At 39.4% G+C, this 18,673-nt stretch overlaps 1 protein-coding gene across 1 annotated transcript in view; it reads left to right on the forward strand.

Annotated features, from left to right (window-relative positions):
• The window catches only part of kcnab1b (potassium voltage-gated channel, shaker-related subfamily, beta member 1 b), a 49,707-nt gene that overhangs the window by 19,483 nt on the left and 11,551 nt on the right, over positions 1-18,673 (forward strand). The window contains exons 4-9 of the mRNA XM_034703336.1: positions 1,825-1,868; positions 6,454-6,491; positions 7,121-7,200; positions 7,686-7,730; positions 9,508-9,552; positions 12,594-12,637. Coding sequence (XP_034559227.1) covers positions 1,825-1,868; positions 6,454-6,491; positions 7,121-7,200; positions 7,686-7,730; positions 9,508-9,552; positions 12,594-12,637 — 296 coding nt within the window. The remainder of the gene's footprint in view (positions 1-1,824; positions 1,869-6,453; positions 6,492-7,120; positions 7,201-7,685; positions 7,731-9,507; positions 9,553-12,593; positions 12,638-18,673) is intronic.

Raw genomic sequence — 18,673 nt, forward strand, 5'->3', positions numbered from 1 at the left:
TCTAAAAGATTAAGTGCTTGTGATTCTGGCCTTGTGCTTGCATGTGGCCTTGTGTTGCTTCTGTCACAGGAATATGTCTCCATTTCACAGGGTGTGCTTGAAGTATTTTTCTCTACTTGATGTCTTTAGATCCCCTTGACTCAATTGTCTTTCACCCACAGTGAAGAGACACCAATCTGCCCCTGGTGTTCTCCCCATTGTTAAGTCATTAAACGCTTGCACAACATGAGTTCCCCCCTCTCTGTTAGGATCTCATGCCGCAGATTGTAAAATGTTAAGTGGAGGGCTAAGAGTCGAGGGTGGCTAGAACTTTGATGTCTTAGTTTATCTTCTGTGGTTGTAATGAGAGTTGAAAGTGCTGTATTACAGAGCGGATCAGCTGGATATAAATTAACTATTATGGAAAAGAGAGGTGGTGCACTGTTGCTCGTTTAATATAGGTAGGGATGCATTAGAGAGTGTATGTGTGAGGAGGAGCTATCTATCCTAATATGATATTACCTCATAGGTAGAGCAAACAGTGTTGCATGCATCATTGTGTTAATTTCCTTCCTCCTAGATCAGGGGTCGGCAACCTTTAACACTCAGAGCCATTTGGACCCTGTTTCCACAATAAAGAAAACACCGGGAGCGGCAAAACCTTTTTGACATCTAAATAGAAGATAACAGTGCATATATTGTTTTTCTACCTTTATGCCATGTATAAAAATGTATAGTGTGTTGCTTATGAAATCAATGAAGTGCTACAGGGACAATTAAGTTTTATTTCTGTATGCAAAGAAAACATTTTGAACATTTTAACCTCTGGGGGGAAAAAAAACAAACTGGGAAGGCTTATGTCATAAAAAGTCAAACTTAAATTATCCATCTGCAAAACAAAATTACTGTGTACCGTCATCCTTCGTGTACCAGAGAGTGTAGCAGAGTGTTGACCTAAATCATAGACTGTATAAAAGACCTTAATTGAATTTTTTATTTTTTAAAAGCGCACTATTTCACTGAACAATATAGAATACATATTTGCAAAGTATAAGTGCCGATGTGTGAGACCCGCCAGCGGGAATTTCGAAGATGCATATTTTGAGCGACAAAAAATTAAACAAATAAAGCAGTTTTTTATTTTAATGTTACAAGTTCACAATAATCTTCAAGTTTAGAATTGCAATTAAATCTTACGAACAAAAACAGACTACACTTAAATTGATTACTCATCATTTATTTTCCAAAGCATGCGGCTCCAGATCTGCAGGTTGCTGACCCCTTTCCTAGGGGATACGAGGGTCAACACGTCAAAATGAAAGCACATGCCTTCTAGCTGCCTCAGTATAACAGCAATTTGATTTATTTGGTTTTGAGAAGAAAAATATCAGGGTTTTAATTTCCTTCCAGGAAGCTTTAAACCTTTGTTCCTGGATTAGATGAACTGTCCTCTCCCATGTAATCTCTTGATTTTGATTTAGGATTGAAGATGAGTTAAAGGTGACCCTCATACTCAGTGATTCTCTTCTTGTTATCGACAAGAAGCCAGCAGGCATTGTTATTAATAACCATGCTACAACACTCACAATTGATTCTTCTCTTTGACAATATTGTGAGCTCTGCAATATCAAAATTGCTGTGTGCTATTTCATTTCAGTCTATTGACTTATGACAAAAAAATAATATGGATTTTAGCCTCTACATTTTGTTAAGCCAAAAAAATCATTGTAAACCCAGAGGAGAATACATGAGCATAATGATTAAAATCACATTTGAGTGATGACATCTTAAGCCTCAAAAACAGAGTTTTTTAAATCATTCTTTGTTGTTTTTTTTCTCTTGCAGGAACCTGGGGAAATCTGGGTTGCGTGTCTCCTGTCTGGGTCTCGGTGAGTACATTCAATTAGCATCAGAGGCAAATGTCTAATGATTTCATAAGCATCCAAGAGCAAACTCAACTGTGTGCGTGTGTGTGTGTGTGTGTGTGTGTGTGTGTGTGTGTGTGTGTGTGTGTGTGTGTGTGTGTGTGTGTGTGTGTGTGTGTGTGTGTGCGTGCATGCGTGCGTGCGTGTGTGCGTGTGTGTGTGTGTATTGCGAGAGGATGTGGTGCCAGCAAAAGAGCGAAGCATAAGGGTGACAGCAATTTGGTCCCAGCATTTCAGCCCATTCTCATGCATGTTTCATACGCTTGGAGAGTCATCAGAGACAACACAAAGTTGTTAACATAATGCTAATATTTTCTCTGTTAATAATTAATCAATTCTAGCATCCGTTTCAGCAAACAAATTGCTCAATTATCACACATTTCCAGTGCACACCATGAGGGTAAACACTCATTCATCTTGATAGGACTGATTCATTTAGTAAATCTCCTGTGCCTGTGGATGTGTACTTGTGCTGTCCTTATCTTTGTCTGTGCATGTGTACAGTGTGCAGTATGTGTTTGCTGGAAGTGGCTTGCCTCTGAAGACAAGATAATTTTGACGGAACAATCTCGCCAAGCAGATATACTTCAGCACAGCTGATAATACAAACTCTGTGAGACTTAGCTAATTATCTTTGCAGTGATTTTTTCAAGGATTTAGCCACAGTGCATTGAGCAGCAGGAAAGTAATAATTGAGAGCAAACCATCCTTCAACTTAGAGTAATTAGTTTTAAACCTCAATATTGGATAGTCTCAGCCCTGCATTGGTGCCCCGGGCAAAGCATTGATTTCTACTTGTTCCTTTTTTCAGTTCAGGTAGGGAAAAAAAAGGAAATTGCACTGTAGGAAGAAGAACTGGCTGCTATAGCATGTGTTAGTTGTGATTTTGTCATCTCAACTTCATAACCGTTTTTTTTAAGGAAGGGTTTAATGTTTGGGTCTTACTTTAAGTTGATTTCATATGTCTTAAACAAAAAGGGTTCATCATAAATGCTGTAAAGATGCAGTAACAACTTGCTAACTAGCAAACTAGCTAGCTAAAAAACATTTTCAGGGGCTAGGGAGCTAAATATAACTTTCAACTCGGCTAGTGTCAATAAAAACCCATTCATTTATTTATTTATTTATTTATTTATTTAAAGGGACAGTGCATATTAATGAACATTTCAGCGCTGCATCAATGTAAAATGCCAGAGTTAACCACAAGGCTAATTTTCATCCGTAGTCCCCGGCAGGTCAAAACAGAATTCATGGAAACATTACATCATGATAGCATGACAAAGAAAACAACAACACATCACAAAAGCACATATAAGTTACACATAAGTGCAAGTAAACGCATTAAAGTGGCGTTCAGCATAATCAAGCAATATGTCCGGAGTTGGACCAACTAAACATGGACCAACAGAATATCACACAAGTTCAAATGCATACATAAAACCTGTAAAATAACACACACACGCACGCACACGCACGCACACACATGCACACACACGCGCGCGCGCGCGCACACACACACACACACACACACACACACACACACACAAAGTGAAAGAGAGACAGCAATGGATACAAATTAGTGAGTACATACCTGCTGTGTCTTGAGCCATTGTTTAAGATTGGTTGTGAATATGGGGTAAGTGGGGCATTCCCTTATTGCAACCAGTATTTTGTTGCAGATCTCCCCTCCCTTAACAGACAGCACAGATTGACTAAATGTAGTACACTTAAATTGTATCACACATTCTCCTTTAGTTCAGGCTCTGGTTGCGGTTCTGTCACTAGATTTAAGTTTAATATATTCACCGAGAGGCGGTGGAGCAAGTCCATGTAAGATTTTAAAAGATTGAGCAGGCAAACTTAAAACGTTTTAAAATTTTCAAAATTGAGGAGTTGATGTTTCTGAAGTATGATGCAGTGTTTCAATTTCACACGTTGTTGTAAACATCACACAAATGCAACATAGCAAGCTCATGGCAGAGCTTTAGTTGGTTGATATTGTTACTTACAGACAGTAGGAACTTTTTCCCTCCATTTTCAGCATTAATTCAATGCTAGGCTAATCAACTTTCAAAACTCAGAAAGAGAAAGGGTGACTCAACTTCCAAGAACTGTTCCTCAAAACGTAAATAAGAAATAATAATGCAGGTGTGGTAAGAAAAATAAGTTTTAAGTTCTCATTGCCAGCTGAGGAAAATCAGGTTGAGCTCACACTAATCTGCGTCTACTGCTAATGCAGTTGGTTTCAGATTAATCTCCAGCTTCTGCATTACGTCTCATGAGTACAGGATGACAACAAGCAGCACGGGGCATCTAGAGTAGAGTAGCTGCAGCTGCAAAATGTATATGGGTTTTAACAAATACTGTGTACAGCCTGTGCTGTGTGAAGAAAGAACAGTTGTGCCTCTATTTTCTATATAAAGAATAACTATACATCATTGGAGTCTGTGCGTGTATATGTGTTTGCAGTCATGTGCGGTAACACTAGAGGACCTCACATAACCCAATACTAAATCTTACTCCTGTTATAGAGGTGTTAAGTTATAGTGCCAATACTGCTATTACTTATCGAGTCTCTTTTAGCTTCTGACAGCTGACAGGTGCCGTCTGTCTATTTGAACCACCCTGTTTGAGGCTGGAAAGAATGAGGAAAAGAAAGGTTAAGCCAAAGGATACAGGGTGCTCCTCTGAGGTGCATCTTTTATGGAGCTTTAGAACTTCATAGCGGCAAGGCAGCTATGGAAGAATAAAGGATTGAACAACATCCCCAGTATCTGAATCAAAGTCTGTACTCTGTATATTCCAGCAAAACTGTGATTCCTTCTGACGTCTGTCCTCTATGTACAGAGATGTGCTATTGTTGCTTTATTCACAATTGGTCTATGTAGTATTTGTTCTGTGTGGGTCCGTGTGTGTCACTGCCTCAAGCAACAGTGTCAAAAGTTATAGTCAAATTTTATAAATTGAGCAGCAGATCATTTGAAGGTTTTTTTTTTACCTGACCATTGCCAGCATACTATTTACAAATAAATGCGCCTCCACTGGGTCTGCAGCCACACTCCCAATGCATTTGGCTTTAGGTTTAACAGCAGTCTTTGCATTAAATCCTATTAGGATGAGATGACAACGAGCAACATTGGACTTCTGGCAATAGAAATGAGGTTAAAGAGAGGGAGAAGATAATTCCACAACATGTGTGACCAATGCAATAATGCTGTACAACTGTTCAGCCTCTGCAGATGTATTTTCTCTTAGTGTAAAGACAAAAATAATGCCTATTTTTAAACATAATAGACAACAATTAAGAATGTTGAGTTTTAAAAATTAGGCAAATATACTGTAAATTAAGAAAAGCTGTTGAACAGTGCATTTCTCTTCGATGTGTTTGGCTTTTCCTAAAAAAATGTTGTGAGCCATAAATTGATTTTAGGTTTTAATAAATGCAGGTACGGGTTCTGTAGCCCAGTGAGTTTTATTTTAAGTTATGTTAAGCCACACTGTGATGTTGCTAATCGTTTTGTTTAGTTATGAAAAACGTTCTTTTTTTGTGAAACATCAGCGTAGACACCTGTATCATCAGTGTAGATTCTGATGGTAGGGAAGTCAAAATGGGAGTATTGTCAGAGAGATATGGCTTCTGAATTCTGTGAAATTTGGTTTCAGTCAATACATCTATCCATCCATTTATTTACACTTATCACAGCAACAGCAGGCTTAGCAAGTTGCTCCGAACCTCCCTCTCACCAAATGTTTTACATTCCCTCCTCCTGGGGGATTCAGAGGTGTTCCAAGGCCAGTTCTAATCTCTCGAGCGTGTTCTGGGTCTACTCCAGGGTCTCCTCCTAATTGGACATGCCCAGGAGGCATCCTTATCAGATGCCAAAGCTCCCTCTAGATGTCTTAGTTCTGAACCCTCTCTCTAAGCCTGAGCCCAAAGACCCTTTAAAGAAAACTTATTCCTGCTGCTTGCATCCAGCACCAGAATTGCATACAAGCCGCTTTTTGGAAGCAGCTATGTAGGACACAGCATTGTGTCATGATTTTGACATAAAAAAATGCACCTGCACTAGTTAATATCTTAGAGCACATAGCAGGACAACAACAGTGGAGAGGTAAAGAATACAGGAGCCATAGGGTACATAGCATTTAAACTTAACTGCATGAACAGTTCTGATTTTTGATGCAATGCAAATGAGTAAAAGGTAACAAACATCAAACCTTTTGATATCAATCTTAATAACACTGAAATTGAACTAATTTCTCCTGTTTTCTAGCTTTTCTGCTTACTTTTGTTATGAAGAAAAATGTTATAACGAGAGGTTTCAAACAGAATACACTCATGTAACAGTGACCCTTCTCTTTATCCACACTTAACCCTGACATTTGGATGTGATGGCTTTACGACATGGGCAGTTTGTCATGGGTAAATGCCAAAACGTCAGTCTTCATTTACGCAAGCTAAAATGATTTGCAAGAGTGGTTTTATAAGCAAACGGTCTGATATGATTTTATTTTTTACATAATTTTCACTTTGATGTCTCTTTGACAGGCACATGGGTAACGTTTGGCGGTCAGATCTCTGATGAGGTGAGACAATTTATCAAATCCATGACTCCCCTGCCATTGCTTGTGAGCAGATGTTTGCATTTATTTTAAACCTTGCAAATACTACCAGTGGGAAATCCGTTCCCCTCATGAGAGAAATTTGGCGTAACTGGATTTAGTCATCGTTCCGGTTACAGTGTCAATTTTCCAGTCTAACAGCAGGCTGTTAACTCCATGTTGGCTCTAACAAGGCCAAATAGTCAGGTCTTATTCCTCTCTGTCGTGAGTTATTAAGTGGAATACCTCCTCCAGTGCTTGGGACCATATCTGAAATACAGAGACATAAATAGACTCACACCAAAGAAAAAAAAATCAGGAGCTGAGTACAGTAAGTGAACAACATTATGACAAAATTGGCCTCCCCAAGTATGGCTCTAAATACACTGCAGGCTCAAGAACTAGGTCACAAAAGTCTGGGAAATATATTGAGCAGTAAACAACTTTAATCAGCCAGCAGCCTCAACAATTTCCTGATGATTTGTATCTCAGAGACAAACAGATTTACAACCCCTTAGTTTCTTCAGAGAACATCTTTCCTCACCCTGTTAGGAATGTAATATTTGTATTCATCCACTTTATCACTCATGAGTAACTTTTCTTGTCTGTGTCAGGTGGCAGAGCAGCTGATGACCATTGCCTATGAGAGCGGGGTCAACCTGTTTGACACTGCAGAAGTCTACTCTGGAGGGAAGTAAGTGATGCCTCTGATTTGTTGTCTCATTTCCAGAGATCACTTTTATGGTCTCTACAGCGCTTTTAATAATAGGATGAGATATGTCAACTAAGCTTGGTCCCAGACCAGGAATTATTCACCTGAAGAAGCCAAAAATGAGAAAAGGCCATAACTCTTAAGTCATTTCCATAATCATCTTCCTCACTGGAGGCTCCGCTTTATATTCCCAATTCAATCTCACTTTATGAGCCTGGACATCTTGGTGGATGATAATGTGGGACACGCTGCAGCTGTATGGGGATGAATATTAATTTCAGGGTTGCTGGTAAAATCCAGGCGTATAGAACCATAGGCGTTCACATTATCTTGTGCTCGTTCTCATTTTTAATCAGGTATTCATGTTGCAGATGTGTGCCAGATAACAGCCAGAATTACATGTTCTTAGACAAAAGGCGGCCTGAGGAGTAATCTCATCATCTTTCTGTGTATTTTTATCTTTGTAGAGCAGAGATTATCCTGGGAAACATCATCAAGAAAAAGTGCTGGAGGTAAAGTACAGTCCTTTATGATTTGAATGCTTTCAATGATTAGGATTTTGACTGTGATTAAAAATAAACTACTACTGAATAAGTACAGACAAATTACAATTGTTCCTGAATGTGCAGCACAGTTAAGCATCTGATTAAGATGATGCTTCTGCTTTTTGGTGGAGAGGTCAGGGATCTACGGTTTCATAGCTACAAGCACCTTATTGATGTCAGGCCCTGATGTTGGGTGATAACTCCAGCTCCAAATTGGTGTTCAGATTCATCCCAAAGCTGTTGGCTTTGGTTGAAGTCATGGTTCTCTACTATTTGACTTCTTCCAACCAGAAAACAATTTCCTAATGTACCTCCCTATGTGCATGTGGGCCATATCAGGCAGGGACAGAGAGAACAGGACCTTCAGAAAAACTGCAAAAGTGCAATGACACTCAAATCTAGCATTGGTTATCTTGTCACCTCCTGTCAGGTAATAATTTAAGTCTAGAGAAGAACTGAAAAGGTAAAGTCTGTGTTAACGGAAGTAAAAATTTCTTACAGAAGTGTTTTGAGAAGGAAAAAAGCGAAAACTTTTGAGACAAGTTGCAAAAGTAATCAGTCTCTAGCTTTATTAGTATCTTTGCTGTAATAACAGAGCGGTGAATCATGCTAAATGCTCAAGTCAAAATGCTAGCATATGCTCAATGACAATGCTAACTTTTTAATGTTTTGCATGATAAATGTTTATTAGATTCACCTTAGATTGCATGTTCCATGCAATAACTTACCTCATCTATTTATCAGATAGAAGTGTACATAGTGTGTATACATCTGTAATAGTTGCCATATTTCATTCTATTTTTTAAATTGTATTTAATTTAATTTAATTTTATTTTATTTTACTCTGTTTTATTTTGTTTTATTTTATTTTATTTTATTTTATTTTATTTTATTTTAATTTAATTTATTTTATTTCATTCTATTCTATTTTACCTTTATCATTGCTATTATTATTTATTGTTATTGTAATTCAACTATGTTAGTACATTGTTGTATTCCCCTGTCCCGTGTTGTAAGCTGCTGTAAAAAAAGAATTTCCCCAAATGGGGGACCAATAAAGTAGATCTTATCTTATCTTAGTTTATGTTATGTTAGCATTCTAACTCATGCTCAAAATTGGTATAAAGACTAGGTACAGCTGAGGCTAATGTGATTGTTGTTAATTTTTGAAGTTACTTGGTCTTAAACAAAGAATTTGGTAATCAGCACTTGTTTACTGCTTACCTCCTAAGAATGATTTCCATATTTCAAAGACGTATTAACTTTTGAAATCATAGTTTTTGCTCACAACTATTGCTTTCAGTTGAAATAGCAAGCAGGTGCCGGTGAACTTGAACTTGATACTGCACTGCGAAAAAATATCTGTTTCAAACATCCATAAAGCATGAACTGCCACACTGCAGAGATAACAAGACTTGGTTCTGTGTTCTACCCTTCTCCCAAGCCAGCTCTTTGCCTGTCTTTACCTCAACTCTGGATCTGTTTAAAATATTGATCATCCAAGCAGTGGGGATCGTAGAGTGAGGGCTCTTGTTAGAGATCAGAAAAGAGAGAGTTCCCTTTTGAGAGTCTTTTGTTGTAAAGAAGTTTGGAAATGAAGCACAGTGAATCTGCCGCTTTGCACTGCAGAGTAGTAGGTCACTGAAGGAAACCTTTAAAAACAAACAAAAGTACATACTAAAACAACTTTTTAAAACCACTCTGGAGTCGTGAGGTTTTGATGTGTCTATCTTTCGTCCCTCAGGAGATCCAGCCTGGTGATCACAACCAAGTTGTACTGGGGTGGAAAGTAAGTGTGTGTATATGCATGTGCATTTTCGTGCCTGTGTATGTGTTTGTGTGTGTGTCCATCATGTGTATTTTCCTCAGATGTTCAGGCTATCTCACCAACGACAGGCTGCGTATTAAACCGTTTGCTGCCAGCTGCAGAGCATGACATGGGATCAAACATTTAGAAAAACCCAAAAGCTTGCAGACGTGGAGGACACACTCAAAAAATGACAACCTGACCGTTTTATCAACCCATCATGCTTCTTTTCATACCTCTTCCTCAGCCTTCTTGCCAAACTGCCAAGGGACATATCTTCTTCTGCTGTCATGCTGAAGCACCCTGCTCTCAATCTGTATTAAGCTGCTTTTCCACACAGAACATTTTTGGCTCCACTCGACTCTACTCTTGGAGTTGGTACCAGTGCTTAGTGTAGTAGAAATACAAATATCAAATACCTTCTGACTGTAATGATGTTTCTAAGCCCTCCTCCTATATATACTCCTGAACATATTGGGGAAAATCTTTGGACAGTCTACTCCTGAAATTTGCCACAGTTGTACATATACACATCCCTTCACAGGGCAAAGTTTTCCCCGTTGTGGGAGGGGGGTTGTTTATGCTTTCAACGTGTTCTTAGTTTCTTTCTCAAATAGATGTTTGCTTCCACATTAGCAGATGATCGTACCTAAAGTGTTTTGCATCATCAGCTATCCACGATTTTTGTGATGAAAAACAAAAAAAGTGATGGTTCCATGTATCCAGATGAGTCATACCACACAGACGTGTTGAAACATCATTCACATTCCCTCTGTACCAGAAAGTTTCCTTCTCACTAAAGGAAGCGGCAAACCCACAAGTGCACCTTCTTCTTCTGGTTCTCATTATAAGTATCAGATCACGATCAGAAAAGTAAAGCCTTAAGCTCATCCTCTTAGCCTGTTGTCTAGGTGCTCTATCAGTCTCACTGCTGGATGGATTTACAGAACAGCTTCTCCACCACTTTCTTTCCAAGCTGTGAGAGTGCCTGAGGGTCTGTCAATCTTATCCCTCCAGACATAGAGTAGATATTCTCACAAGTCACTGTCCATAAAAAACTTGAGTGTAAGGTAAAAAGACGTGACAATACATTGGAAGGGCAGAATATTTTTGTGCTTGTAAACCTAAAAAAGAAGAAGAGAGGGAGAAAGAGAAAGTGTGAAATGAAGTACAAACAAGACAAATAGCAGAAAACTGAACAGAGAAAAGGGAAATTGTCTGGAAAGAGAAAAATGCAGGCATAGGGAAAATCTGAAATTGACAGAGTAAACACAGGTGAGCTAACTTGTAGATCACTGATGCAAAGTAAGCACAGTTTTGCAGGTGTTTTGGTGTATGCTCCAAAGTTTCACTGTTTTAGGAGGCTTTCGACACCCATCACCAGTGTCTTTGTTGTATTTACCATTAGCTGTAAGCTAAACAGGTTAGAAACTTCATCTCCTACGGTGACATATAGCAATAAGGTAGTGAAAATAATTCAGTATTTAGCCTCTACTCAGCCAGATACTTTGCTACCTTTGGCAGGAGACTGGACTAGATAGACTCCAACAGCCTGTTGCACCAGCTGTGCGTAAACTCAAATGTAGCCTAGTTTGAACATAATTTCTCATTTAGGATGGAGTTTATACTCTACTAACGTTTTGGGCGTTGCACCAGCTGAGATAGTTCCAACGTCAGCCTAAGTTACAACCTAATTCTCACACTTGGCTCCTAGAAGGTGTAAAGTCCTCCATAGAGTATATCGGCTGCCATGGCGCGTCATTTTGAAAGGTGGGATGATTTGGGGATGAGGACATACAGACAGTTCTCCCAGCTAGATTATGTCTGCAATGCGATATCAGCTAGAGATTACATCCTTTAGAAAAATATGATGACCAAGATGTGCGCTCCTGAGTATTAACATATGTTGTAGTTGATAATTTTACCACTCAATGTCATTGTTATTATACACACACCGTAGAATAATGATTTAGGCTATTGTTATCACCTTACTTTAGTTTGTTTCAGCTGTTGGTCACTTCTGAGACGATTAGGCACGAAAGATCACAATGCACCAAAATTGGTGCTTTCCTCTGATTGGCTGTTGGAAGTGTATACGTCATATCTGCGACAATGTTCTGATTAGTTTGGACGTTACGGCCTACTAGTTAAGATGAACCTTAAGTCTCCGTGTAGAAACCAAACAATGACACAACTCAAGTTACAAACTAACTAGTTTCAATGTTTGGTTTAGTGATGACTTTACACCCTAATTTAGGACACAACTTACGCACAGCTAATGCAACAGGCTGCAGATTACTGCTAATGTTACTCTTTATTAACAGGAAGTATTGACATTATTGGCCAATTTCCCAGCAAAAACAACATTTTGAGGAAATGTTCATTTAGTATTGTAGCTTATTCAATCCCTAAGAAGACAAGAATTCAACAAAAGTACAATTAGTAAGCATATGTTACCATGCTCGATTGCAACTCGTTCTCGTGTTTCATTCTCTGATTCACCTCCTTTCTTACCTCTAGAGATGATACAGTGATGGAACAATGTCACCCTGCCCTCCTACACGTGTCTTACAATTAAAACAAGTCGTCAAACAGTCCCTTCTTGAAAATGCAATGTAACATGGACTGAAACATTCAACCTTAAAGAGACTTTTTGATGTTGTAGATCATGGCACACATTTTGCTTTGATATTTTTCGCCCACAAATCAGCTAAGTCATGCTAACACAGAAGCTATTAGCAATTCACTTGCCATCAGAGCAGACAGCGTCAACATGCCTCGAGTGAATGCCCACATCACAGATGCACTACACAGTTTGTTCTATAGCTGCCGGCACACTGCAGAGTGCAGAGTGGGTGTCTTTCTCGTCAGTGATTTGTTGGTAGTTTGTTATGCTGGATCTTGTTTGGCATGTTTAATGATCTATTTCAATCCATGAGAGTTGTGTGTTTGTAGTTCTGTGAATGTGTGCTTGCATGGTGGGTTCATACGCCTGACTTACCCTCCTCTCCCTCCTGTTGCAGAGCAGAGACAGAGAGAGGCCTCAACAGAAAACACATCATTGAAGGTAACAAGTCGATTCCCTCTCCTCTGTTTTGTCCTTCACATCACCCCATCACTCAGAGCGCCGCTGCACTCCTCTAATCTCCCTCTTTTATCTCTTTCCTCCACATCTGTGCTTCTCTCTCCTCTTTGATTTTTCACAGTATACACACCCTGCTGAATTTGAAAGTTCTGTTTGCAAATGCTACATCAAACCCAAACAGATGTTTTGTCTTTTCTGTTGTCATACCTTTAGGGGTGCCCTTCGAAGAAGCTGATAAGTCATAGTGTAGTACATAGAAAATATGTTTTAGCACTCCCTTGCTCCCCTACTAAAAGCTCCTGGAAGACTTGTGGCCTTACTCATCTCTATGTGACACACTTTTCACATAGCGTTAGCCAAATCCCCCCACTTCCTAAATACCCCTCATCCAGTCCACAGCGCAATGCACCTCCTGCAGTGACTCAGCTCTCTGCCACATTATTAACATTCACAGCAGCCTCTGCAACTTTCCCCCCAGAACAAGTGAAAGGGAAATACAGTTTAGAGGACCAGAGGAGAAGGGCAGACACCGAAAAATTAGGAGAGAGGGGAAGGAAAAGGGGCAGTGCATATTAGCTGAAGCCAGTTTGCATGGAGGTGAAGCAACTCTGTAGCAACTGGAGGGGCACGTGTCACCACAAGTTAATGAGAAGACTAACTGAAACATTTGCTAACAATTCAATCTTTTGCACTGCATGGGCAGCCAACCACAGGCCATTCAATAAATCATGTGATTGGTTAAGTGATGGGTATCAAAACGTCAGGGTTGATTGCAGAGCTTAGCTCAAATAAACTTTGGATTAATACTGCAAAATAATTAAGAGATCTGTCAGGCAGCCCGGAAGCACATTTCCCAATTTCCTCATAGAACAAAGAAATTCTTCAACAATTTCATCATTTCAAAGAGGCTTTCGTAGAACACATAATCAAATGCATTATTCACCACAGAATGAATTAGCACCCATTAGAATAGCTTTTGTTGTTTAACATCTTTTCTCAGTTCCTAAAAATAGACTCCCGTCACAGCCAGCAAGCTCGAGCTAATCCACGGGACAGTGGAAGCCGCTCAAGATGACGGTGCAAACTCCGATTAGGATCCATGTAATGGGGGTTTCTGGGATCGTGGGAGCTCAAATGACAGAGGGAGGAATAAGTGGTCAGGATGGTGGTGAGGAGAGCAAAACTCTCAGCTGGGATTAGCGGGCGGTGATGAAGCCTCTGGCACTAATCTGCCATGCACGCTCACATACTCGAGAGCGCAAGAGTGTTTTTTGCCCTGTCTCTGTTACTCCGCTGTCCTCTTTTGTGACAGTCTCCCGTGTTCACTTTTCATCTTTCATCTGCTCATTTCTGTGTGAATGGAAGCTGATCTGCACACAGTGGTTTGTTGTCATCTCCTCTCCTCAGTATACAGATTTTTACTTCTGAAAAAAATAGTGAAAGCTGTGCAAAAGAGACAGAAATGAGCAACCTATTCCCTGAGCTCTCATTTTCCATATCATCCTCTCAGCCGTGAGTTCGGTTTTTCTGCTACCTGTCAAAACAGTATTCAATGTGCCACACGGATAAAAAAAAAAAAAAAGTGTGCACAGGTGCAGAGCTTTTCCCACAGAGGTCTTTTGACTGAGAGATTGTGTTGTGGGGTTAACTTGACACATAACTAACAATGAATTCACGATTTGGTCCTCGATTCTTAATTCTTATCATGAGTCAGGATTAAGATTATTTGTGTACTACAAACAGAAATTTTACTTAATAAGAGACAACTACATATTTTTGTTTCGAAATAACAGAAGCCAAAAATTCCCAATATGTCAATTAAAACAATTGTTTTAGTCTCAAAAATCTGTTAGAAATGTAACTTCTTCTCAACACAATCTATTTAAATTATAAATCTGAACAACAAAAATCACAACATGTCAATTTGCATAAATGCATGCTTAAGTTCCCGTAAAGAAGCACATTAGCCATATTAATAATGTCCCTAAACCAGGGGTGTCAAACGTGCGGCCCGCGGGCCAAAACCGTCCCGCCAGAGGTTCCAATCCGGCCCGCGGAACGACTTTGCAAAGTGAAAAAATTACAGAGAAGACATTAACTGCAATTTTTCAATAAAAGTAACTACTATTTTAAAATTTTTCCTCTGGGGGTCAATTCATAAAGACTTTTTAGAGCACTATAAGATGATCCACTAACTACTAACACTAGAACTACACCCCTGCATACAACACTGTCCAGCAAGCAAACTTCATGCTGGAGCTGAGTGGTCCAAAATAATCAACTTTACCTTGTTCGTTATTATAATCTATCTGTTCTTTTGCAGTAAACATTACACTCTGTGTCAGGTGAATGGGTAACCTGTGTGTTTGGTGTGTTCGCAGCAGGTTTCAGGGCTTAAAGAGTAAAATATTCGGCCCCACTATGAGACTCATCATGGCAAAAATACAACAGCTGTTTTTGTAGAAAGATAGTTCATTAAATGTGAACATTTTCAGAATGTACTTGTCGTTATTCATAGGTTATTATGTTTTGATTTTACTGGTCCGGCCCACTTCAGATCAACTTGGGCTGTATGTGGCCCCTGAACTGAAATGAGTTTGACGCCCCTGCCCTAAACTGTACATTTGCTTCTTTGTGGCTAGGTTGCAGCAGTTTCTGTTAACTAAACAGCAACTGTGTCTAAACACTGGCTGTTTTCAAAACCGCCTACTATACTAGTAGTACGTACTGATTTGGACGAAATTCAGTATGTAGTAAGTAGTATGTGAACAAAAGAGAAATCTGCAGTATGCCAGAACTCCCCAGATGTCTACTGATTCTGGAAAATTTCACAGTATGCATCGGACCAGTCTGCCTCGGGTACTGTTTCCCACAATGCACAGCGCTCATTCCGCTTTTTCTTTTCTCTTCTTTTTTTGACGGGGGGAACTCAGTTTTTAGGTGCTGTGAAAATTATTAAATTCCATATATACCCCTTCCTAACTTTTTAAATCATTAGTGATGCTAAAGAAGCAGTTTCTCTATCAGCTTGGCCGTTGTTTACTTCCGCTTTCCGAAACCGGAAATTCAGTGACGCCTGGCCCAGCAATACTACAGTACATACTAAATTCAAACACAGTGTGTAGCAGGCCATTTCTAAAACAGCCACTGAGTTACTACCGCCCTTTTCAGACAAAATGCCTAGCTATTGTATAGCAATACTTTAATGCCAACACAAAGAGTCATAAAGTCAGACGACTCATTAAAAAAAAACCTGATTTAGCCTCAGTATTGTTAGCTAATGTAAGCTACCTACTGTTAACATAGATTAACACAACATTAGCTTGAAAGACTGTAGCAGTAACATTTTTAAGTGCATATCTTGGTTGTTAAACTGCCTTTTTATTAAGCATATGTCGTTTTTCATTCTAATAAGTTACAGTTAAATATTCTAGTCTTGCTTTTATGAACATAGAAAAACAAATCTGTCATGATAGACTTTAACTAAAATGAGAGAATACCCAAATGCAGATCACTTCGAAATGTCAAGAGAATCAAATATCCAGAGGAAAAGCAAAAAGCAAAAGGTCTGACAAAAGAGGCGAAAATACAGGAGCAGCCAATGGGAACAGCAACAAAAGGAACAAGGGCTGCAAGAGCAGACACAGAAACAGGGCGAGACAAAGGCTAATAACACATGGGGTAATCAGGGATAGGTAATATTAAGAATTATGAAAATCAGTGCTTCAAAACAACCTCTTTAACTCTGAGCAAACTAATAATTTATTTTTTTTGGATGATCACGACGTCTATGAGAAAAAGGCCCTTCCTCTTTGCAAATAAGTACTAAGATAATCATCTCTTATTTTGTCGAATTGTCAGAAAAAAGCAAATTACTTTTCAGTTGATTATTATTATAATTTGTGGGGAGATGGACATCATTTTCTTGCAAACAGTGTAGCATTTTGATATTGGTCCTATACCCGTGACCCCTGCTTGGTAAACCAGACAGAAAATGACAACACCGCATCACGTGTGAGCTGGATCAAAAGACATGGCTTGCATGATGCAGCTGGCAGGCGTTGAGTCATATGTTGTCAACTGTCACTTTGCCATAATTACAAGCATGTTGACTTTAAATCCCAAAGCATCCAGTTCATCCTGGTTTATCTTTTACTTAATATCATGTTTTATTAAAAGCAAAAACAACTTTTTCATGTATTTTTATTTGATCCAAAGTAGGAATCATCCCTTTTCAAATTTTTTTTTAGAACACAGTCATACATGCCCCAAATTCACAATTTGCACAAAGTCCCAAAGCTTCTTTTTGTTCAACTTCAGTGAACTTCAACCCCCTTTTGGCACCATCCTACCTTTCCTTTGCAGCTTTTTCTCTAGCTGTGTCCCAATTTAGGGGTAGCATTCTTCAAAGGACCCGGTCTACAAAGGACACAGCCTTGTAGACTGCAGGCAAAACTGAAAAGAGACAGTCTAGCCTAATGAAGAGTTCCTGCTTATGTCACCGGCTGTGTGCGCGTAGCTCTTCCCCTACCCCCTAGTATCAGGTAGTAACTTAACATTGTGGACATCTTTCATATTTAACATTTGTCTCACTTGCTATTACATTGAGTTGAAACCGAGTTGTAGTACAAAGCTATGTATTCTTGGCCGCTTGTTTGAATTGATGCACAATGAATCATAGGATATGGTGGGCTGCAACCATAGACTGTATAAAATATGGACGTAGGATCCGTGAAGTCACTCATCTGTTTCTGAAGTGCTGTTTTGAGGCCAATTGTCTGCGGCAGCCATATTGCTGCTGTTGAGTGATTGTGACGTAAAGAGGCGGGCTTTGAGCCTCCTAGCCAACAGCTACAGTGTTCCCGCCTGTCAATCAAGTCAGCTGTGCCTCTCATTGGACTTGTACTCTGAATATCTTCGAAATTGCTGGGTTAGAAAAAAATTCACCCCAATACAGTGTGTGCCGATCGAGAAATGAGCTATCCAGACTACACTCATCTTTTGTACCAGGTTGTAAACATGTTTATTTCTGCTGTAAAGATCAGCTTTTTTTGAATTTGTGTGTATGTGGTTTTCCCGTACTTCCGGGATCCAGCCTCAAGTGGATCCACGATTAACTGCAGTTTTTAGCACTTCCGCATTGGACTCGTATTTTTAGACCGGAGGTTGCCGCTTGGCTGCAATGTGTGCACCCTATGCATCCATCTGTGAAATTAGTAGTCGGTAAGAGTTTTAGGGACAATAGCGATGTCAGCCACTGATTCTGGAAGATGCTATTAAAGCCAACTATTGGGGGCTGCCAGTGACTAGACGTTGTCACCCACGCTACACTTCAGCACCAGAATTACTAGCTGATTAAATAAATTATCGGTCTCATTTGTTTGCCATTTGTTGTGTCTAAGCTGCGGTCACCTGCCACTAGCCACAATTGTGTCTCATGTTAATGGCCAATGCCCCACCACTATATTATTGGACGTAAACAAGCACAGATTTGCAGATAGCATCACATAGCACAGTACGTTTTGGCAGCATTTTGGCTGGTGGTCCTAGCTTTGCTTAGTTTGCCATAATTAAAAAAGCAACATTGTTTACTTGCAGAGTCTGTGATCCCATGTTAGCTGTGTTAACTCGATTGTGCTTGATTTTGACTGTTCTTGGTGTTGTCCTTTACCTTAAGATGAGTCCGTTAGTTGGAATTTAAATTTGGAATTACCAGAAAATTAGCTGCTTCAGAACATCCTTATAATATTTATGTTGACAATATGAAATGATCAAATCTGTTATGGCAGATTTACAGATGTGCAGGCAACCTTATTCTTGTGTATAGTTATCTGTGTGATGGTGTTGACTGAATATGGGAGAAAAGAGGCAGATTCATGCACACAATGACTATCAGTCCATCTTCTTTTTACTAAGTCAATGTTTTGGGGCATTACTGCCTTTATTGATAGGAAAGCTGAGGAGAGACAGGAAACGTTTAGTATAGACAGTGGGGAAGACATGCAGCAAAGGGTCATG

Source organism: Notolabrus celidotus, chromosome 15, assembly GCF_009762535.1.
Source record: "Notolabrus celidotus isolate fNotCel1 chromosome 15, fNotCel1.pri, whole genome shotgun sequence".
NCBI lineage: Eukaryota > Metazoa > Chordata > Actinopteri > Labriformes > Labridae > Notolabrus > Notolabrus celidotus.